Source organism: Schistocerca piceifrons, chromosome 1, assembly GCF_021461385.2.
Source record: "Schistocerca piceifrons isolate TAMUIC-IGC-003096 chromosome 1, iqSchPice1.1, whole genome shotgun sequence".
Taxonomy (NCBI): domain Eukaryota; kingdom Metazoa; phylum Arthropoda; class Insecta; order Orthoptera; family Acrididae; genus Schistocerca; species Schistocerca piceifrons.
The window spans coordinates 184,709,726-184,735,090 of record NC_060138.1 but is presented as its reverse complement, the minus strand read 5'-3'; the positions used below and the strand labels follow the sequence as shown (position 1 = coordinate 184,735,090).

General features: G+C 39.1%; 1 protein-coding gene across 1 annotated transcript in view; it reads left to right on the top strand.

Moving 5' to 3' along the window:
- LOC124783727 (calcineurin-binding protein cabin-1-like) overlaps positions 1–25,365 on the top strand; it is a 252,819-nt gene that overhangs the window by 15,727 nt on the left and 211,727 nt on the right. Inside the window, exon 2 of the mRNA XM_047254043.1 lies at positions 15,531–15,644. Coding sequence (XP_047109999.1) covers positions 15,531–15,644 — 114 coding nt within the window. The remainder of the gene's footprint in view (positions 1–15,530; positions 15,645–25,365) is intronic.

Sequence of the window (25,365 nt, the reverse complement as noted above, 5' to 3'; positions counted from 1 at the left end):
CCCAGTCACCTCCCAGAGCTGGAAGACTACACCTGCCCCTTGATGGTGAGAGGTACTTCCCTCCCTGTTGCTCCTGCACCACCTACTTTGGCAGCACCCCCCCCCCTCCCCCCCCCCCCACTCAACCATCAGGAATATTAGTCCCCACTTCTGCATCAGAGAAGCGTAAGTCTTCTTCGGCTCCTCTCGCTAGGAAGGGGTCCCTTCCCTGGTTTCTGCTGGTGGGAAAGGTAACACCTGTCAGTGGCTGAAGAGCTCAAAAGCAGCTGATCGTAGAGTTTCACACTCATCCTCAGTCCTGGAGACTGAGCCAGTGAAGTCCTCCAAGACAGGGAAACCCAGGAGCAGTGACAGAAATCCAAAAAGAAGATCCCCAAGACCAAGGAAATTGCGGCAGCACCCACACCACCTCTACCACCAAGCTCTGCGGATGAGGTGGAGATTCTGGTGTCCGCTGAGAACCTAGATCTCGCCGGACCCTCAGACGTAACGGATATAGGCTGCTCAGGCAATAAGTCGGTGGCAGGAGGGGATCCTGAGGATTAAACTGCCTCATTGAATGTTCCATGCCTTCCCAGTATCACGATAACATAATCCTCCAATGGAATTGTGACGGTTTCTTCCACCGCCTGGCTGAGCTACAGAAACTGTTAAGCTTTACACCCCTCCAGGAAACCTGGTTCCCGGCAATGTGGACCCCTGCACTCTGTGGCTATAAGGGATATTACAGGAACTGTAGCGACTATAATAGAGTGTCAGGTGGAGTTTGCGTTTATGTCCTAAACACAGTCTGTAGTGAAACTATGCCCCTTCAAACCCCTTTTGAAACTGTGGCTGCCAGAATAAGGATGACACAGGAAATAAATGCAATGTATATCTTCCTCGAGATGGTGCAGTATCCTTGAATGCATTAGCTGCACTGATTAATGAACTCCCTAAACCTTTCCTACTTTTGGGAGATTTTAACACCCATAACCGCTTGTGGGGTGGCACCGTGCTTACTGGCAGAGGCAGAGATGTCGAAACTTTACTGTCTCAGTTTGACCTCTGCCTCTTAAATACTGGGGCTGCCACACATTTCAGTGTGGCGCATGGTAGTTACTTGGCCATTGATTTATCAATCGCATCCACAGTCAGGTGATTAAACATCTCTCATCTGACTACAAGTGACATCTCCTCATCTTCAACCTGATCTGGTGTGATGGCTTCTTTCCATTGCAGTAGTGGGAAAGCACCATCATTCCGGTGCTCAAACCCTGTAAAAACCCGCTTGATGTGGATAGCTATTGGCCCATCAGCCTCACCAACGTTCTTTGTAAGCTGCTGGAACATACGGTGTCTTGGCAGTTGGGCTGGGTCGTCGAGTCACATGTCCTACTGGCTCCATGTCAGGGCGGCTTCTGCCAGGGTTGCTCTACCACTGATAATCTTGTGTACTTCGAGTCTGCCATCCAAACAGCCTTTTCGAGATGCCAACACCTTGTTGCTGTCTTTTTTTGATTTACGAAAAGCATATGACACCACCTGGCGACATCATATCCTTGCCAGATCATACAAGTGGGGTCTTCGAGGCCTGCTCCTGATTATTATCCAAAATTTTCTGTCTCTTCGTACTTTCCATGTCCAAGTTGGTGCCTCCCATAGTCCCCTCCCCCCCCCCCCCCCCCCTGCCATCCCCAGGAGAATGGGGTCCCACAGAGCTCTGAGAGCTCTGTATTTAGTGTATCTCTATTTTTAGTGGCCATTAATGGTCAAGCAGCAGCTGTAGGGCCACCTGTCTCACCTTCTCTATATGCAGACGACTGCAGCATTTCATACTGCTCCACCAGTACTGGTGTTGCTGAGCGGCGCCTACAGGGAGCCAACCACAAGTTGCAGTCATGGGCTCTAGCCTATGGTTTCCAGTTTTCTGCCGCAAAGTAGTGTGTTATGATGATCCACTCTCTTTAGTGGAAACATATCGATTCTTAGAACTGGTTTGGCTTTCAGCGTCTGATTGACTTGGCTTCCTCACCTTCGCCAGCTTAAGCGGAAGTGCTAGCAGCACTTCAGTGCCCTCTGCTGCCTGAGCAGCACCAACTGGTGTGCAGCTGTACAGAGCCCTTGTTCAACCCCGTGTTGATTATTGGAGTCTGGTTTATGGTTTGGCGGTGCCCTCAGCATTGCGTTTACTTGACCCAGTACACCAATGGCGTTCGCCTAGCGACAGGGGCTTTTAGGACGAATCCAGCGACCAGTGCCCTGGTGGAAGCCGGAGTCCCTCCATTGCAGGTTAGCCGTGCACAACTGCTGGCCAGTTATGTGGCACACATTCATAGTTCTCTTGCACATCCGAATTACTGTCTCCTTTTCCCACCCACAGTGGTTCATCTCCTGCATCGGCGACCCAGGTCAGGGCTTCCAATTGCAGTTTATGTCCGGTCCCTTCTTTTCGAACTAGAGTCCTTTCACATGGCCCTAAGGACTCAGTTAACCCCGTGGTTCTCTACTGCCACTTCCTGTTGATTCTTGATCTGTACTGAGGCCATGAAGTGGTTTACACCAATGGCTTGACGACTAATGATCACGTTGGCTTTGCATATGCCCATGGAGGACATATTGAACAGCACTCCTTGCATGATGGCTGAAGTGTTTTCACTGCCGAGCTGGTGGCTATATTGCGTGCTGTTGAGCACGTCCGTTTATGCCCTGGGGTTCTGTGTACTGACTCCTTGAGCAGCCTACACGCTATCGACCAGTGCTACCCTCATCATCCTTTATTAGCGACTGTACAGGAGTCCATCTATGCCCTGGAATGGTCCAATCATTCAATGGTGTTTGTCTGGACCCCAAGTCACGTCTGAATCCCAGGCAACAAACTTGCCGACGGGAAACCACTTATGCAGATCGGCTTCTCTGCAACTGACTTGCATTCAGTACTACGCTGCAAGGTTTTGCAGCTTTGGGAGACGGAATGGCATAAACTCAGTATGCACAACAAACTGCATGCCATTAAAGTGACTATGAATGTGTGGAAGATCTCCACACAGGCCTGCCGCAGGGACTCTTATGGTTCTCTGTCGACTCCAAATTGGCCATGTTTAGGTGACACGTGGCTACCTCCTGCGCCGTGATGACCTACCTCAGTGTTGGTGCGGCACCCGGCTCACAGTTGCCCATATCTTGGGGAGCTATCCTTCTTTGGCTGCTCTGCGACAACTCTTCAGTTACCAGACTCGTTGACATTAATTTTAGCTGACAACTCCTCATCGGCCAATTTAGTTTTATGTTTTATACATGATGGTTGGTCTTATCATTCTGTATAAGTTTTTGCGCATGTCCTTTGTCCTGTTGTGTCCTCCACCCAAATGCTTTTAGGCTGGATGTTTTAATGTGTTGCAGAGTGGCTGGCTTTTCCTTTTTATTCTTGTGCTCGGCCAGCCATGGTCATCCGCTCTCTTGTTTTTATCCCTTCTACCTGTTTCTTGCTTCTCTGTGTGGTTTTCTTTTCGTATTTTGTCCATAGTAGTGTTGGTTGTCCTTTTGTCGTTCTTCGGTTCTTCCATTCTCCGGTTATTGTGCTGTATGTCTCCTTTCTTTCCTTTAAACCAGACAACTGAGCTGCTCGGCATGCAGACATTCTGCTGCACTGCAAATGCATCCTTACAAAATGTTCACCCAGGAACTAAAGGAGAAGGACTGGGAAAACCACAGGGCAATGTACTGGACATTCAACAATATTTTTTCTATGAAGTATTTCTAATAGTATTCACTGATGAGGCAAACTGTGTGGCAGCGCAAATAAGCGAAATTTCAGATACTGTATTGGGAAGTGAACAATCCTTGACAGTTTTATGTAAGATCCTTATATAGCGCTAATGTGACTATATGGTGTTTGATTTCAGATTTTGGCATTTGGGCCCACATATCTTTAAACAAGACAGTTGTTAAAGTGACTGTGATCTTGGAGTGATAGGGAGAGATGCTAGAGACCTTCTTAATGCCCATAATGGATGAACTTGACAGTATGGAAAATGTTCAGTTTCAGCAGGATGAGCCCACAATGCTGACAGAGCAATGGAGATGCTGAGAGAAATGTTCCTTGGTCATTTGATTTTGTTGCGCGGTGACATCGGTTGGCCTGCCCAGTCATGCAACTTAAATCCTTGTCATGTTTTTTCCCCCTTTGGGGCTAGCTCAAATCAAGAGTACATACTCGTTGCTCTTGTATTATTGACCAATCAAAACATAAAATTTGACAGCAAGTTGCCACCATTCCACAGGAAACAGTCAGCTGGGTGATGGTGAGCTTTCATGGATGCCTTCATCAGTATATATGTAGCAATGGCACTAACTTAATGCCCATTATTTTTAAAAAGAAGTAATTACTGAAACTGAAATGACATGTCATACACTTACAAGTGAGAGTTAAATAAAACTTGTCATTTACTTTGTTTGGAATTTGTCATAGAAATGTGTCAGCTCTTTTTGCCGCACCCCATATAAAACATAAACAAAGTAAGGCAGGATTAACTGAGGATAGGACAGGAAGTCGGCCACGGCCTAATCAGTGGAACCATCCCAGCATTAATTTTAGCAACGTGGAAAAATCATGGAAGACCCAAGTCAGGATGTCGACACAGGGAATAAACCCCACTCCTCCCAACTAAGATTCCAGTGCATGAAGATTGGCATAGCCATCTTGCACAGTACACAATTGAAAGGGAAAGCCCTGTACATAGCCTGCAATGAGATTGCAACATGCATAATAGGTAAATCAGTGAGATATCTAGAATGTGTCACTTTGATAAAGAACACTTCCCACAGTATATAATCCTGCTGAAAAGTATAACACACACACACGAAAAAACCCCTGACACTATAACTATTAACAACTAACCAGATCCCTTCTCTGTAGCGGTGTATTGCACTGCAACTGAAACAGAGGGAACAGAAAACCAGTAGCAGAAACATTCCTTTGCAAAAACAACAAAGCACAGATGATACATCGGCTAACAGAATTTATAGAAATTGACAGTAAATGAGGACCTAGTATTTCTGTAAGCTAACATACTCCCTTACATTGTAGAAACACTTCCCAACAGAAAATTATTTTAACCCTGCACTAAAAGCTGTTTCCTGTGCCAGCATCTTTATGGAAATTGGCAGTGCATTATAAAGAATTACACTAAGGAGGGTGATATGCCTTTGAGTATGAATTGTTTTTACTTGTTCTATATGTAGAGACCCACAGTTGCGAGTGTTATAACTGTGGAATCACAGCCGGTTTGCAGGTCACCAAGTGTAGCTCTTGTCAACAACATGTTTTTATATATGTACAGGGACGATACTGTAAGCCAACACAGCTTTTTAAATGAGGGGCCTGCAGTGAGCACTAGCAGAGCTATGTGACAAGATTTGTGTAGCTCATTTCTGCAATGTAAAAATTTCATTTAGTCAGCTATTAAATACACCGCAAAAAAATTCTCCCATAAGCTACCAGAGACTCGAAGTTAGCAAATAAGCCATTCTGGCACCATCTAAGGAGTAAACTATAGAAATAATTTCAGAGTAAAATATGCGGAACTGACATTGTGGAGAATATGGTTACATGGTCATTTCGATTTAAATCTTGATCAACATATATTGCAAGAAGTTTTTTGCTTGTATCCTTTATAACCTATTTCCACCCAGTACCAGTTGGAGATTTTGGTGTGGAGTCATCTTTCCAGATTGAACATAATTTGTTTTCTTCACATTAGGGAGCAGTTTGTTGGCATTGAACCATACCTCTCGATACACCTATTTAGGCTTTCTTTGCATCAAATATTAATCTGATTTTATGATTAGAATGAGCCTATACAATTACTAGAATGAGCTGAGGTCAGTTCCACAACTTGTGATCTGTTTTGCGTATATGATTGAAACAACTCATTTTCTGTACCTTTTATCCCCATAGCTTCCTTTACCTGAAAGAATTTCGCGCACAATGGTACAGAAAGCTTTAGAAAGATGTAAGTTAACTCCTATAACACTATTATTATCAAAGTTTTTAACTATTTAAACTGTGTAACCCATTATCACTCTTTTTGTACTTCTGTATATTTGAGAGCCATGTTGATTATTATTCAAACAGTGGAAAATCTAGGATGGAATAATGACAATATTATGAAAATGATAGGTTACTCTCAGCATATTTTGGAAGGTCTTTTGGCCAAAAGCTTAAGTGTGTAGCAGTCTATTTGTTGATAATTATTGTTGTGGTTGTTTAAGTACTTGGTCATTTATTATTTCCCTAATCTCTCAATTACTCAGCTTGGTATCTTACAACTTCTGAATAAAGGTATCACTTTCAAGATTTTTTTATCTGTTGGGGGAAGTACTCTCGCAGTGAATGATGAATTAACAGTTTGAGCCCAGGACTTTGCAATTTCTGAAGCAGTACAGATTATTATATGTGACACTCGTACATCTTTTACACCTGCTGGATTTCTGCATTTGAGGCCTTTAATCACCTTTACTACTTCATGCTCAGTAGTTGGAACTAACCTCATGCTGTATGCTTAAGTTTATCCTGGTTTGTGAAATTTAAGCTAAGAATTTATGAACTTACAGTAAAAATGAATAAATTATCAGAATGATAGGAAATTAAGGAGATGGTGCCAGGATAAATTAAAAGAAGCATTACTTATTGAGAACTTCAAAGTAGGATTACGCAACTATTGACTCAAAGAGGGGGAAGGAATACAGTAGAAGACAAATGAGTAAGTGCGATAGATGAAATAGTAAAGACAACAGAGGCTCAAGTAGGCAAAAAGACAAGGCCCTGCAGAAATCACATGATAGCACACAAGGTACTGAATTTCATTGATGAACAGAGAAAATGTAAAAATACAGCAAATGAAGCAGGCAAAAGGGAATAAAGATGTCTAAAAAATGAGACTGACAAAGTGCAAAATGACAGAGTAGGAATGGAAAATAGCTCTATTTGTGAGTGGAATTGGAAAGGGAATGACTAGTAGTGATACGAGGGTATCATTTTCCATGCACGTGCAGAGCATGTATGTAGATGAGGTTAGAGAAAATACATAAGGCATTAGAATCGTACATGACTGGGAAAGAAAAGGAGGGATGAAAGGTCTAAGGAATGTACACAAGGGCTACAAAAATGGAAATGAAGTTGAAGACAATATTATAGAAAGGAAGAGGATGTAAGTGAAATGAGATGGGAGATGTGATACTGTGAGAGGAATTTGACAGTGCACTGAAAGATCTAAGTGGAAATGAGGCTCCTGCAGTAGATGACATTATCTCAGAATTATTAAAGTATTTAGAAGAACATACCATAACAAAGCTATTCCATTTAGTATGTAAGATACATGAGACAGACGAAATCCCTCCAGACTTCAGGAATGATGTACTAATTCCATTTCCAAAGAAGGTGAGTGGTGACAGGAATGAATATTACACAACCATTATTTTGATACAGTATGGTTGCAAAACCTACTTTCCTGCTTTGCTAACACAAGTTGCAACCCTCTGCTGCCAGAGGACTCCGAATTATACTGTGTGACATGACTGTGTGTAATGTAACCATGTCATTGCATGAGAAACAGCTCAGAAAACTGAAAGCACAAATTTGAAGAATTCATCCACCCACGGAGCCCCCTTCTTTCATCATGACAATGCCACACAACACGAGCGCTACAACAGTCGGACAGCTTGGGTTCTCTGTCAGCGATCATCCTGCATACTGTCCTGACTTGGCCCATCTAATTTTCATCTGTTTCCAAAACTTAAAGAACAAAGGACTTGACATTGATAATGATGAAGTGGTGCAGACAGAGGTGAGGCTGTGGCTCCATCAACAGATTGGAACATTGTACAGTGATAGTATCAACAACTTATCACTTATTAGGAGAAATGTGTTTGCCCCCAGAGTGACTATGTTGAGAAATAGATATGTAAACGTGAAGAACAAAGATGCAGAATATTAACAAAGTTTGTTTTATTTGAAAAGCTTTAAAGAGTTTTCACATTAAAGAATTGGGAGGCATTACCTTTCAGCACACCCTTGTATTTACAAAAGATTGAAAGAGTCCTAGAAATCAACCTAATATATTGAGCAAACTATGAGAGAAACCAAGGATAAATTTGTAAAGAGAATTTAATTTCAGTTAGAAAAAACAAAAACTTTGAGGTTCGATGTTGACATTGAATTCTGCCAAAAACGACTAAAGGGCATGGAAATGCAATTGAACAATTGTAATGAGGTTACAAGGTGAACACCAACGAAAATAAAAATTAGACGCTAAGAGCAGTAGATGACGTTCGTTATTTGACCAGCCAAACAAGTGCTGAAGGCTGAAGTAGAGAGGTTATAAATTGCAAAGGCTCTTGGGCACTGAAGCTCCATCAGATGCAGTATCAAACAGGCTAGGAACTACTTTAACCTATGTGGAAAAAAAAAATATGGCCAATTTTGGGAGATCTCACTGTTAAGTTACAGATAGGCGTTAAAAAGGGGAGACTGCAGCCAAAAATGTTATAATGTCCAACTTAGTCACGGAAGAAACTGTTAGTGGTATGAGGATGATGATTGAGGCTACCAAGCATATAAGGGGGGGATCTTTGAATATTCCATGATTTTCTTCAACAATATTGATAATGGGGTATTCTTATATGTCAAATTATTTAGGAAAATCGGTTTTAGCATTAGCATTAGCAAGCTAAATATCATATGTGGGACAAAGTCTGTGTGTGAAGAAGACAATGATCATGGTTTGTTTTATACTTTACAGGATACTTTCAGTCTACATTTATAGAAACTCAGGATATGTAAAGCATGGGGCAGTGAATGTTCTCTGATTTATTAGCGATAGTAGTGGTAGTAGTAACAGTGGTAGGTGAGCCAAAACATTATGACCACTTGCTTAATAGTGAGCTAATCCACTTTTGGATTATAATACAGCAGTGATCCTGCATGACTTGGATTTGACAAGTTCTCCTTAGGTTGTTGGAGTTCGGTGCACCAGATGTTGACAAACAGGTTTCACATTTCCCATAAATTATTGGCTGGTGGTTTATAGACGTACAGCCGGCATCCCACAGCATGCCAGATGTGTTCATTGGGTTCACATATTGCATAATAATAATAATAATAATAATAATAATACCCAGAATTAAAATTTTTAACAGAACGACGACTAGCCGATCAGATCCGTGTAATACTAAAAAATAACAGGAAACCCAGTCAGAATTAGAAAGCATCAGACAACAAGTACAACAAATACTGGAACAAAATAATGTGCAATCAGAAGAAGAAGAATATACAGTAATGGACTCAAACATCCCAGAGCAAACAAACAAAGAACAGCAAGCATCAATTAAACAATCAGAGGAAAACGAAATCTTAAGACAGCCACCAGAACAAGCACAAATAGAACACAAAGTGACACACATGTTAGATATAGAAGAAAAATTTCAGCTGACATGTATAGAATACAAAGACACAAATACAGACGTTAGACCATTCTTGCATAGACCACCAAATAACCCACAAGTCATAACAACTGTCAACACAATCATACACAACAAAATAAATGAAAATACAACTATGGAAGAGTTACAACTACTGGTTTATATAGGAGCACTCACTACACTAAATATACACACTAGGCAGAGATCAGAACCAACCAACACACAGAAGAAACCCACAAAACCAGCATGGCAACACAGGCTACAGATCAGAATAGAAAAACTGAGATAAGACATCGGACAGCTAACACAATTTATAAGAAATGAAATATCAGACAAAAAATGAAAAAGGTTAGGTAAAATCTCACAACAAAAAGCGGTAGAGCAATTAGGTGAAAAGAAGAGAAATTACAAGCATTGGCCAAAAGACTTAGAAGATACAAAAAAAGTGAAAATAGAAGGAAACAAAACCAAACATTCAACACAAACCAGAAGAGATTTTATCAGACAATAGATAACACACATCAAAATAGACAATCCACCAAACATAACAGACATGGAACACTTCTGGAGCAACATATGGTCAAACCCGGTTCAACATAACAGGCATGCACGGTGGATACAAGCAGAAACAGACACCTACAAGATGATACCACAAATGCCTGAAGTGATAATTTTGCAACACGAAGTCACCCAAGCAATTAATTCTACTCACAATTGGAAAGCCCTTGGAAAAGATAAAATAGCAAATTTCTGGCTGAAGAAGTTCATCTCAACACATTCACATCCAACTAAATTATTTAACATAATGATATGAATATAATAGAGGGAAACATTCCACGTGGGAAAAATATATCTAAAACAAAGATGATGAGACTTGCCAAACAAACGCGCTGGCAGGTCGATAGACACACAAACACAAACATACACACAAAATTCAAGCTTTCGCAACAAACGGTTGCTTCATCAGGAAAGAGGGAAGGAGAGGGAAAGACGAAAGGATGTGGGTTTTAAGGGAGAGGGTAAGGAGTCATTCCAATCCCGGGAGCGGAAAGACTTAAGTTAGGGGGAAAAAAGGACAGGTATACACTCGCTCGCGCGCGCGCACACACACACACACACACACACACACACACACACACACACACACATATATCCATCCGCACATACACAGACACAAGCAGACATTTTTGTTTGCTTGTGATATAAATATGGCTTTTGGAACAGACAAATGTAAGAAAAATAGTATTGCTAAGGGAAAACACACTAAACAAGAAGATTACATATTGGATAACCACAGCGACTGCATAGAAGCGATGGAAAAAACAGATGCCTATAAATATCTAGGATACAGACAAAAAATAGGAATAGGTAATACAAATATTAAAGAAGAACTAAAAGAAAAAAATATAGACAAAGACTAACAAAAATACTGAAAACAGAATTGACAGCAAGAAACAAGACAAAAGCTATAAATAAGATAAAAGCTATAAATACTTATGCTATACCAATATTGACCTATTCATTTGGAGTAGTGAAATGGAGTAACACAGAACTAAAAGCACTCAATACACTTATACTATCACAATGCCACAAATATAGAATACATCACATACATTCAGCAACAGAAAGATTCACATTAAGCAGAAAGGAAGGAGGAAGGGGATTTATCGACATAAAAAACCTACATTATGGACAGGTAGACAATTTAAGAAAATTCTTTATAGAACGAGCAGAAACTAGCAAAATACACAAAGCAATCACTCATATAAATACATTGGCTACACCATTGCAATTTCATAACCACTTATACAACCCTTTAGATCACATAACATCAACACATATGAAGAAAGTAAATTGGAAAAAGAAAACACTACATGACAAGCATCCGTATCATCTAACACAGCCACACATCGATCATGACGCATCCAACACATGGCTAAGAAAAGGCAATATATTCAGTGAGACGGAAGGATTCATGATTGCGATACAGGATCAAACAATAAACACCAGATATTACAGCAAGCATATTATTAAAGATCCCAATACCACAACAGATAAATGCAGTCTTTGCAAATAACAAATAGAAACAGTAGGTCACATCACAAGCGGATGTACAATACTAGCAAATACAGAATACACCAGAAGACATGACAATGTAGCAAAAATAATACATCAACAACTTGCCATACAACATAAACTAATAAAACAACACGTTCCCACATACAAGTATGCACCACAAAATGTACTGGAGAATGATGAATACAAATTATACTGGAACAGAACCATTATAACAGATAAAACAACACCACATAACAAACCTGACATCATACTCACCAATAAAAAGAAGAAATTAACACAACTAATCGAAAAAATTGAAAAATACATCCAACTGGCTGAGGAAGTCAAGGACATGTGGAATCAGGATAAAGTTGACATTGTAACAATTATACTATCAACTACAGGAGTCATACCACACAATATCCACCAGTACATCAACGCAATACAGCTACATCCAAACATATATATACAACTACAGAAATCTGTAATTATTGATACATGTTCAATTACCTGAAAGTTCCTATATGCAATGTAACATATACCATACAGTTAAAAGGAAGTCACGCTTGATCAAGGTCCACATCACTTTCCATTTTTAACCAGACATAATGTCTGAGAAAGGAAAGAAATAATAATAGACAATACACCAATGTAAGTTCACTATTACGCTCCTCAAACAATTGTTGCACAATTCTGTTCTTTTTGCATGGACAGTTATTCTGTAGGAAGATGCTAGGGCTGTTGGGGAGTTGTCCAGCAAGAAAGGATGCAGGAGATACCACTGGATCCATGGAAAAGCAGGTGTACCATAAGACAATGCTGCCCTTTCAGCCCATGTCTGTGTCGTGACACATGTTTTGAACAGCCCCTTACAGTCAGCCAGCTTCCTGTTTCTGAGATGATAGTTTCCAGGTGCCAGACCCAAAGGTGCCCCTGTCCATGGGCAAAGGAGAGCTCCACCCCCCCCCCCCCCCCAAAAAAAAAAATCACCTGGTCCTCCCTCCCAAGCACTGAATGAAAGAAAAAAAAAGTAGTGTATTTGACTGTTTTTCTTTCAAGAAAATGATTTTAAATTTAGTATTACGCAGGTTTCTAACATGGTTGTTAAAAGTTGCCATTTGTCTTCCGAAATATTAAACATACGTCGTACCCCCAGGTCTAGCCCTCACCCCCCCCCCCTCCCCCTCTCCTAGGTCAGACCATAACAATTAGCAAAATTGTGTATGTTAGTTGATTTCCCTATTTATGCACATGTTGTTGCTAGAATGAGCCCTAATTCGTTTCTGCCTCTCTTATACACTTTCTGTCTGGTGTAACATACTTGCAACAGCACCATGAAGTACTCAGTCTTTTTGTGGGCAGTGCTTGTAATGTTTTAGCTATTTGTTGTAATTTTGTATATATAGCCATTTACATACGTAAAGGGCTAGTTTGACGAGGCTGTGACAATTGTTGAATTAACAAATAAAACAATGTTATTGTACTACCAAATTCAGCACATATACTTTGTCCAGGTGCTAAGTGAATTCAGACATGTAGTTAACATGTACAAACAAAAAATCACTGCTGCCAGTGTGTAAGTTATTTAATTTCCACTATTAATCTCAGTGTTTAATCATATTGATGATGATTGAATAGCTATATTTCCTGCGTGATGTCTGATGGCACCCTGTTAAACGTATTTACACCAAATGTAAAACTCCATTTTGAGCCCTAGAAGGTAACTGACAATCCATGTGGAAAATACTTCAATTCTAGTGTTGTGGTTGTGAATTTCACAATTCATCCTAAATTCACTCTTACTTTTAAGTACAAATACCATTAGGGAGTAAAGAGTATAGTGTAAGTTTCCTGAAGTCCCTGGAAAGAGTGTTCAGTTAGTGAGTATTTAAATACAATGTAATAACTTATAAAGAACAAATATTTCCTTGACATTGGCTACATTTCACCTCAAGATTGTGCAAATGTTTGTTATTAAGTGAAAGTATGCTAGCAATCCCTGCTGCACGTCAACACAGTGAGAGATATTTCTGAGTGAAAAGCAAGCAGAACTGAGCCTCTTGGTAAACTTCTTCCTATACTGGTGCCACATCTACTTGTTGTCCATCTGGATACGTAGGAATTTCAGGTACAATATCATTAATGTGTATCTAGCAATCTACTATGTGTCACTTTAATTTGTATGGAATTGCACAATATGGTTTTTTGTAAGATCAAGTACTTGGAGAGTGATAATGGAGCCCCCCCCCCCCCCCCCACCCTCTCTGCCCACTAAATTTGATTGTGGTGACAGAGTGATATGTAGTGTAGCCTAAGGTATAGGTTAGGGTGAAAGGTTGCAATGAAGTTGGGAATTGGTGCAGCCAATGAATGTGAATGGCAAATAAAGGTTTTGGTAACAAATTGATCTGTAGTGGAGCCTAATGTTTACATTTACCCTGTATTTAAACACGCTTAAAGCACTTTTCATCATAAAAACCAAAACTGCAAGATAAATTCAAAAAGCATGTATTAGATAATGTACAAGCCTTAAAGAACTTTTGGTAGGGAGGACACAGTATGTTATCTGGGGTGGAGAGTCATTTTCAGGTGTAGAAGTAACTTCGAGTGTGCCCCAGGGAATTGTGTTGGAACCCTTGCTGTTCATGTTGTATAATGACCTTGCAGACTATATTAATAATGAAATCAGGCTTTTTGCAGCTGATGAAGTTATCTGTACTGAAGTACTAACTGGGAGAAGCTGCATGAATATTCAGTCAGATCTTGATAAGATTTCATTGTGGTGCAGAGATTGACAACTTGCACTATATGGTCAGAAATGTAAATTGTGCACTTCAAAGAATGAAAAACGTAGTATTCCATGACTGTAATATCAGTGAGTCACGGTTGGAATCAGCCAGCTCATACAAATACCAGGAGAGATATGGTTCAGTCGTAGGTAAAGCAGGTGGTAGCCTTCAGTTTATTGATAGAATACTGGAGAAGTGCAATCAGTCTGCAAAAGAAATTGCTTACATATCACTTGTGTGACGGTTCTAGAATATTGCTCAAGTGTATGAGACCCGTACCAGATAGAACTAACAGGGGATATCGAACATATCCAGAGAAGGGCAGCACGAATGGTCACAGGTTTGTTTAATCTGTGGGAGAGTGTCGCAGAGATACTGAAGGAACTGAACTGGCAGACTTTTGAAGACAGACATAAACTACCCCAAGAAAGTCTATTAACAAAGTTTCAAGAACCGGCTTTAAATTATTACTCAAGGGATATACTAAAAACCCCTATTTATCGCTCACATATGGATCATGAGAATAAGATTAGAATAATTACTGCACACACAGGGGCATTCAAATAATCATTCTTCTTGTGCTCCATATGTGAATGGAACAGGAAGAAACCCTTATAACTGGGACAGTGGGATATACCCTCTTCTGTACATCTCATGGTGGTTCGCAGAGTATAGATGTAGATGTAGAATGGTTATTTTGACGCAGATTATGAACATACATCATACATAAACTATGAAACATGTAAGGGGGTTCCAATACATAAATTATTCTATTTCAATGTTAAGCCCTTACTGTTAGCCAGTTGTAAGCCTATTGCTCTATTTTCCTGGCTGTCTCTCAAGTGGATGTGTTCTCATCAGCAAACTGTTTTTGAAGAGTCCTCCAATGTCTTTGATACATCATTTATGTTTATGTTTTTACATCATTTATGTTTATCTGTCAAGCTCGAAATGTCGCAGAACACTAAATATAACATTTCCTCATTGTATATTTAGGTTTGTTACTCTGGTATTCAATCTCTTTAGCGGAGAGAAGGAAAGAATGGGAAAGGGTTAGGAAGAAACAATGCATTTTGTTCTGTGTGATGTGGAGATATGTGTAATTACACTCGTTAGCTGTAATTTTATGGGGGGGGGGGGGGGGGGGGGGGAGGGGGAGAAAAAATTTAAGTGTTTACGGAATTCACAGTCAAAGTACTTGCACTATTCTTTCATCTTTTACAGGAGCAAGCAGCATTTTCAGAATACAATAATGCACTGAAACTTGTTCAAGAAAAGAAATTGAAAGATGCACAGATAATTCTGGAAGACCTTCTTAATAGTGATATTTTAGCTGAGGTTTGTATTTTTATCTTCTTTGTGTGTGTGTGTGTGTGTGTGTGTGTGTGTGTGTGTGTGTGTGTGTGTGTGTGTGTGTGTGGGCGAGGGGGCGCGCGCGCGGTTTTGTGTGTGCATGCACATGTAATTTGTTCTTTCTCTAATAGTTAATATTCTTCTTGTTCTTCAAATGACATTTTGTTGTTTAATTTTGAAGCAATTTCAAGCTGTTTGTTTGAATTGTGTCTTTTGTACATTTCACATCTGATTTTCCCTAAGTAAGTTACATTCTTAAGTGAGATATTACATGTTTGTAAAGTAACTGAAAGTTATGCAGAAACTTCTATGGTGCATAGTTATCAAAGTAATTAATCTGTTTGTGACTGTCATTGATAAATATTTTTCTGATTTGAAGAAGATTTTGTAATAACTTCAACCACTGACCAAATATGAAATATTTCTGCTAGTATTTTAATGTAGTGTGTGACCATAAATTGTCCTACTTTTATTGGGGGAAGGCATAGGCATTATACATGTTATTCTATTTGATATCGGTTAAGTCCTCTCATGAGTTAAAAAGAAAAAGGTGGTTAAATGTAAACACAAGAGGCGGTCAGTTATTGTATACAGCAGTTGAGATTAATTGTACTCAGGATCCCTGTGGAGATAAGGAAGTGCTGTAGGCAAGTTATTCTCCACTTCAGTTCATTACATACTCACTAGCCATGTGATCTAGCAGTTTAGTCATCACAATGTCCTGCTACATCTCAAAAGCTACGTATCAAAAGCTTTCATTCTCTTCCTGTTGGAACTGTTTATTGGATGCCGATAACATTTAAATTTATGTTCAGTGTTAACAAGTTCCTCTTTATTGTAAATGTTTTTCATACTTACGCCAGCCTGCATTTTGTATCCTCTCAACTTCAGACACTACCACTCATTTTGCCTCCCAAATAACAAAATAAACCTACTGTCTTTAGTATCTTATCCTACTCTAATTCTGACAGCATCACCTGATTTAACTAGAGTACATTCGATGAGCTGTGTTTTACTTTTGTTGATTTCACCTTAAAACCTGTTTTCAAGACGCTACCATTCCGTTCACGTGCTTTTCCAAGTCCTTTGCCTTCTCTAGCAGAATTAAAATGTCATTAACAAACCTTGCAGATTTTGTTTCTTCTCCCTGAACTGTAATTCGCTTTCCAGATTTCTCTTTAGTTTTCTACACAGCTTGCCCAGTGTACAGGTTGAATTACATGAGGGGCAAGCTGCAACGCAAGTCTCTGTCCGTTCTTAACAACTGCCTTCTGTGTATATCCTTTGACTAATATAATTACATCTGGTTTCTGTGTAAGCTGTAAATAACCTTTTGTTCCTCTTATTTTATTCCTGCTACCAAAATGTCAGAGAGAATATTCTTCTCATCATTGCAGGAGCTTTTTCTAATGTTATAACTATGTTTTTGGCTTTCTTCTACCTATCTAAAATAAGTCAGTATGGCCTCACATTTTCCTACTTTCATGTGAGCTCAAACTGATCTTCCCTGAGATCACCTTCTACCAGTTTTTCCATTATTTTGTAAATAATTCACCGTACTGTTGTGAAAGTAACGGATTTTTAATGTTGATACCTATCAACACCATCTTCCTTGGAATTGAAATTATTACATTCTTCTTGAAGTTGGTGAGTACTCCACATATCTCGTATATCATGCATATCTGGTGGAAAAGTTTTGTTCCAAATATGTCCTAATTCTAATGGAATATCATTTACTCCAGGGGGCTTCTTTCTAGTTAGTCTTAATATTCCGTCAAATCCTTCTCACAGTATTGCACCTCCCATTTCATCTTCATCTTCTTCTCTTTCCATAATACTGTCTTGATGTTCCTTACTTTCATTTTAGCCAGAAGTTCTCTTCCAGATGAACCTAAGAGCTGAAAAAAGAAAAAAATATATATAATGAGGTAGTTTCCTTTGGTATATTATTTGAAACACCAAGCTTGCTTGGTTCCATACTTTTTTAGTGTAGTTGCTGTTCATATATCTGTTATGTGGAGAGCTCTGTCGGCGAGGAAGATAAATTATATATTTTTATTCACTTTAATGCGGTCTTTTATGTTAACTGTTCTTGGTAGTTGAGACAATGTAATCTGTGTATATCTAAAGTTTGAGTTTCAAGACTATGAGTTTGTGTGCTTTTTGTTTGCATTTTAGATTCACAGTTTTCTTTACATTAGGGACTTTCAAAAACAATGACAGTACCTTGGAAAGAAGTAAGTTGAATATTTTGTTGCTACAGTATTGCTACATCAAACTATGCCGTAGAAGACAGTACTACTGCAGTCCACTTTTGTTGCCTGTACATGTATAGTCACCTGATGTTTGAAAGTTGAATTGTAAATTGTGCTGTGGCATTGAACAAAGAAACAAGAATTGCCAATTGGTTTAAGTGGCATTTGTGATCATTTACTGCATCTAATATGAAGGACAACAATTAGCAGATTGGAGACAGATCACTTGGAGATAGCCAGGTCTTTTAATGTCCTTCTTTTATTGTTCATAGACAGTGGCAACAATTTATGTAATGTGTCAACATAAAAGTGATTGCCTCAAAGGATTAAGAATATGCTAGCTATGATGTTATTTTTGTTCCGCTTTTCAAAAGAGTAATTTATCAAGTACTGTGTACTAAGTTCATGAGGGTGGCATTTGTACAATTCAACTGGTTCATGTGTGTTGCTCGCTGTTTATCACAGAAGGAATTTTTTGTACTGAACACATCTTCATGTACACTGCACTGCAATTCAATGAAAGACCATTCTTTTTATACATTAGCTCTAGTTTAGAAAACAGTTCACTACATGAATTGACCAGCTCAGCCTCAAGACCGAAATACCATTAAGCTTTCAGGAGGCTTGTCATTATTTGCACTTAATATTCGCTCACACACTTTTTTTTCTGCCAAGGGGAACTTTGGAATAAGAATATCATTCACTTCCCATGTAGTTCATGCACCACATTATGGATTGATGTAGATATTGCATTGTTTGTGTCATTAGTCTGTTTTTAAAATAATCAGATTTGCTCATTTATTTTGTGTGTTTCAAATATGCTTTGAGTGGCATGGAACTATAAATGAAATATATTTTATTCAAGTATGGCATGTTCTCCACTTTTAAGCTATCCTGAATTAAGTGTTGTTGAGTTGTCTTTATTGCTGAGATTTTTCCTTATTTTAAGTAATTCTCTGTATTATATTAGCAATTTGGTGTCTACAGAATAGTGGTCTTCAGCAAATAATTTATCATCACATCTAATGTGGCAAATTGTTTCTGATGTAGTGCTGTTTAATGGTGCATTACTGTGTTTCACTAGGGTGTCAGTTGTTTCTTGACTAAAATGGACTGTCAGCTACACAATATAGAAAATAGATATAAAAAAATGTAAGTTCTTTATGCACCAGCAGCTATAGAAACTTTATAATGAAAAAGGAACATCAATCGATGTTGAAGAATAAAAACATTAGTTACTATCGTGTGGCACAAGTATGATCTTACTGACTTTGTTGATACTGAGAGAGTAAGATGATAGGGCAAATGAAAGCTAAAAGATGTTGAGTTTGATCTATTCCCTAGCTGCTGAATATGATTCATGTAATTCATATGCTTATTGTGATAATGCATCTTGGTATTTGCCAAGTAATTTCTGGATATCTTGTTCACAGTGTTATCAGCTTCTGGGATTTTTTTACAGAAGTACTAGATCATTACTTACCATATTTTACAGACTACAAAATACACTTTTTTCTTCAAAAAATTGCCTCCAAAACTCAGGTGCATCATACAATCGAAATTAATATAAAAATGTCCAGTGTCACCAGTTTAAAAATGACCATTTCATATTCGATGCCACGGGAAACCTATCTTTATCTGGCAACATTGGATTCAATTGGCAGCAACAGTAAACTGATGTGACGAACATGAGTTGTGAGAACTCACAAGCTTGCAAACACTGTCTCTGTTCCACCCTGCCATCACAAACACAGTCTAGCCCATGATGCACCATTGCAGTCTACAGTACCAGTGAACTTGAATTGAAAGTGATTTTTGTTATTGTATTGTTACCAATATTTTCGTTAATAGCTAGTTTCGTAATGCTCAGCTGTATAGTATATAGTTCTGAACTAAATTTTTGAGGGTTCCTTCTGCATGACAAAGGAATACTTTTCCTCTGTAACTGAATCTTGTGTTCATTCAATATGTATAGGTGCAGTTGTTGTACCATTAAGTAGTTTACCGAGGATAAACTGTGTTTGACACATCTTATCTTGAGTATTGAGAAATAATGAGAATGCTCTATGGCCCGTATCTCACTACTCTCACTCCCCTTGCTATATTTGCATGCAACAAGTCTAAGCTGGTGTTTATTTTATCCATGTATGCTTCAGCAATTTTCTGGACATTGTTTTAGATTATCCCTCTTCAGTCAATATGCCACAGCACTGTATCTGACAGTATTGGGTCTATTTAGTGTATTCAAAGTACAATGCACATTGATTTATGAAATGTTGCAGGTGGCCTCAGGAAAACACTTTTCTATTCCTATGGATTTCCTTTGCTATGGAAGCAACAAGGTTTTCTATCCCTGTCTCACAGTTACCTCATCCCACAGATGACAGTCAATGTGTTCCTGTGTTGGATCATTACAATCTAGATTATTTGACAAATTATTGAATGTTTTACTATTTTTATGGGTAAATTTCTGAATTGATTACATTTTGGCGTTAAGGGTGTCATTTTGTTTGGAGCAGTATGAGCTTGTTCGTTCATTGTGATGCATTGATCCCATTAAGGAGAACTTCCAGCGTTGTGGAAAAAATTGAGGTGTATGTGGTGAACAGTAAATCATGTTGTATGTTTTCTGTGCAGTGTAGATTGTTTGAGTATTGATGTTGAGTCTGGAAATAGGATCTTTTCAGTTTGTAATTAACTGTTGTATGCAATGTTGAATAAATTGGGGCCCTAAGTTTCTGAATTGAGCACCAGAGCGATCGCATTGCATATTGGAAAAATTGAATCTCTCACTGAAATGATAAAACGTAAGTTGTGTAACCCTTAGCCCAATTTCTTAACAAACAAATGGCTATGAAAGTACAATGCATCGTAGCTTTGCCACTGAGGTCTGTTTATCGTGTTTATCAAGCATGCTCTTGTTATGCACTAGTCACATCAGAAGCCAAGCAATCAAGAAATTGCTCCACACCAAAGAATTTGGTGACTGCACACCATTCCAAATACTTTATGGTCTTTGCCTGCTGGCAGGCAGGGCAATTAGCAGTAGTATTCTGCAAAATATATGGCCTTTCTACTTGGCTGCAGATGCACAGACAGTACAGTTTACATTAGTGAACTTCATGCTGTTGCTCAAACTGCTGACTGAACAGATGATATGTATTCCTCCAAGAATGTTGCACCTTTTCCACCAGAGCTAAGAGTCCTCTTTAAGTTCTGCGAACACAAGTAATTGAATTATCGTAGCAACTTACGGCTCTACAAATATGGCGTTCCACCCATGCACCACAATAGTGACACATTTCCAGTGGAAATAAGCATTCATTCACTGGGTAGAATATGCTGGTATCACAGAAAATGTGGAATTGCTGTCCAGCTATGTCAGCCAACCTCTTACAAGGAAAAAGCCGATAGAAATTAGTAATCGACATGGCTGATTTCAAACCAGACTGTTGTCGACTGTTCATAACAGAGCAATCTACCGAGCTGCAATTCCTCATTGATATGTGTGCAGATGTCTCAATTTCTTCTTCATCTCTCTCATCTTCCAGAGTGAAATAGTGATGGCAGTCACCTGTATGCTGCTACTGGATCTTTCATTCTTACAACAATGTCACCTTGCCTCTCAACTTCGATTTCAAAATCCATTCATATGGAGATTCATTGTAGCCAACATGCTCCATTGTTAGAGCATATTCTTGTCATTTTTATAATCTGCCTGCAGATCTATGCTATCAGTGCCTGCTTGACTATTTATAGACATCTACACAATGCCAAACATGCCGGCATCAAAGTGGTTGGTGCGATTCACCAAATGACTATTCTTCCCAATTTCTCTGAAGTCACTAATCCTGTGTATACTTCAGAATCGGTAAACACTCAATTGTACATGACATTGTCACCACACGAGGACAACCAAACCATACATGATCTTGTCGTCTGCCTCTAGTCGTAATAAAGACTGGAAGCATGCTTTCTTATTCATGTTAATACAAGGGATCTGTTAACCTTTATATAGTAGCCGGGGCTTACCACCCCATATTTTTAGTAAGAAGAGCAACAAGTGTCATCTTTGTGGTGATAATCAACAGCTTAACACCAGAATGGTACTGGATTGCTACTCTATTGTGCTGTGTATTGGTGACTTTGTTATGCAAATTCATGCCAAAACAGTTTTCTCATCAATCAACCTTGTCTGTTTCTTTTGTCATACACTCATTGCATCAGAAGATATTCCCAAAACTGGTGTTTGCATTCCTTTGGGAATCTAAAAATTTTTGGAAATCCCATTCGGACTGTACAGTGCTGCCCAGGCTTCCCAACATGTCATGGATGAAATAACTGGAGACTTAGTTCTCTTACAACTATATTGATGACCTGCTTGTAATGTTGTGCAATGAAGTAGAACACTTAGACCACCTAGAGCAACTGTTCACGAGACCACGGCAACATTGCTTAGAGATAACCTGTCAAAATTTGCCTTTGGAGTAATGGAAGTAAGATTCTTAGGGTACTTTATCAGTGCACAGGAAATCCTGCAACCCCAAGACAGAATGGAAGATATTTCTCACTTTCCACACTCCACAACAATACACGAATTATACTTTTCTTGATCATGACAAGAATTTGTGCACAGCATTCATTGTTGGCTGCAACTGGAGGTGTTAAAAACAAATAAGTTTTGTGGTCCTGATGGAATCCCAATTCATTTTACAGACAGCACTCCACTGAATTGTTTCCCTATAAGCCTCGCATTTACCATGAATATCTTGTCCAGTGTGAAGTCCCAAATGACTGGAAAAAAGTGCAGATGACTCCTGTATATAAGAAAATTAAACAAATGGACCCACAAAGTTACCGATCAATATCCTTAACATTGGTTAATGCTCAAACATATTCTGAGTTCCATTTTAATAAATTTCCTTATGACGGAAAAGCTTCTGTTGACAAATCGGCACAGATTTAGAAATCATCTCTCATGGAATACTTGGCTTGCCCTTTTCTCACATGATATTGTGCAAACCATGGATGAAGGGCAAAAGCCATATTCCATATTCCTAGATTTTGGAAAGCCGTATCACACACTGTTAGCAGAGGATTGAATTTCCACTAATGTAAATGGCTCAAAGACTTCTTGAACAATAGAGCCCAGTAGGTTATCCTTGATGGCTGCCGGTGTTTATCAGAGGCAAGGGTGTCATCAGGAGTGCCCCAGGGAGGTGTGATAGGACCACTTTTATTCTCTATATTCATAAATGATGTGATGGACAGGCTTAGCAGCAATCTGCAGCTGTTTGCTGATGGCACTGTGGTGTAGGGAAAGGTGTCGTCATTGAGTGGCCGTGGGAGGAAACAAGATGACTTGGACAAAATTTCTAGTTGATATGATGAATGACAGCATGCTCTAAATGTAGAAAAAATGTAAGTTAATGCAGATGAGTAGGAAAAACAAACCAGTAATGTTGGAATACAGCACTCATAGTGCCCTGATTAACACAGTCATGTCACTTAAATATCAGAGTGTAACATTGCATAGTGATTTGAAATGGGACAAGTATATAAGGACTGTGGTAGGGAAGACGAATGTTTGATTTTGGTTTATTGAGAGAATTTTAGTTAAGTGTGGTTCATCTGTAAAGGAGACAGCATACAGGGTGCTAGTGCAACCTTTTGTTGAGTACTGCTAAAGAGTTTGGGATCCACACCAAGGAAGATATTGAAGCTTTTCATAGGAGGGCTGCTAGATTTGTTACCGGTAGGTTCGAACAACATGCAAATAGTACAGAGATGCTTCGGGAACTCAAATGGGAATCCCTGGTGGGAAGGTGACGCTCTTTTGAGGAATACTGTTGAGAAAATTTTGAGAACCATCATTTGATGCTGACTGCAGTGTGATTCTGCTGCTGCCAACATACATTTTGCATAAGGTCTACGAAGGTAAGGTATGAGAAATTACGGCTTTTTTCCTTGCTGTATGTGAGAGTGCAATAGGAAAGGAAATTAGTAGTGGTTCAAGATACTCTCTGCTGTGCACAATGACTTGTGGATTATATGGATGTAGATGTACTGAGTCCACAATTTGACCATGTCCATATCAACATCATTGGACTTCTACCACTGTCAGGTTATCAATACTACCGTACAGTGATCAACAGTTTCAGCCATTGGCCAGAAGCTTGTCCACTGTAAGATGCAATGGCAGCAACTGCAGCCATGACCTTCTTTCATGAGTGGATTCGGTGCTTTGGCATTTCTCTCTACTTCATTACTGATCAAGGCAAAGAGTTTCCTGCACTTTCAGCATCATTCAGCATGAACTGAATTCAAACCGGTTATCAATGGTTCTTGCCTAGATAGCCATTGGCAGACTTAAGCCAGCTTTCACCTCACCTGATACTTGTAGCAGTTCAGGGACAGCAGCTAACACCATGATGCTGTTTACAAGGTCATTGGATGCATCCAACCTTCCAGTGCCAGAGCTTGTGCCTCTCAGGAAATCTCTGCCACCAGTCGTTCTGGATGTCACACATGATTCAACTCCAAATACTGTTAACAATTTGGGGGGTAGTGACATGGATAGAAAATCATGTTATACTTTATGTGCAGTGCTGTGTAGATTCTCTGTTTATTGATTTTGACTCTATACTTTGAATAAATGAATGAATATATTTTACACACACACACACACACACACACACACACACACACACACACACACATACATATTCAAATTATTTGTAGTTTATAACTACGCAATGCAATTAACTGTAATATGACATGCTGCATAAATTGTATTTCTTTGTGGCAACCTTAACAAAAGACAAGCATGTCATAGAAACTAAATGTGTATACTATATGAGCATTAAGATATTACTACAATGCAGAATGCTATTCACACTTACGCCAGCTAAATTTGTTGAACATGCATTGCCACTGACAATGCTTGTATGGTATCTTCATTCTAGGAGGATTCCAGCATTGCAATGATTAACACAGTTAGGTAGCCTGCAGACAGGACAGCCCCATTGGTGTAGCTATCTGCATCCATTAAATCAAATTGATTTTATGGCTAAACAGAAAAAGGATCCACAGGTAGACCCATGCCAGTATTGCTTCATGATTTTCCTTGTCACTGACTGGTGTATGTCAGTCAACCACCTCTGTCTACAGTAGTCATAGAAGCTGTATATAAAAGACATAGTATGTTAAGTATTCTTGTATTCATACAAACATTTCATGTCACCTTAAGTTTTTGAAGGTCCCTGTGATAACTGTAATAGCAACCCTCTCATATCTGTTGCACATTTATCCCTTATTTGCAAATTCTGGTCAGCAGCTTCATCAATAGACTTGACTTGCCTGAAATCAAGCAGTATGTCAGAACATCATTTTGTAAGAAGCTTTCTTGCTCTTGACTTGACATATTGATAAGACCTATGAGTTTTAGGATT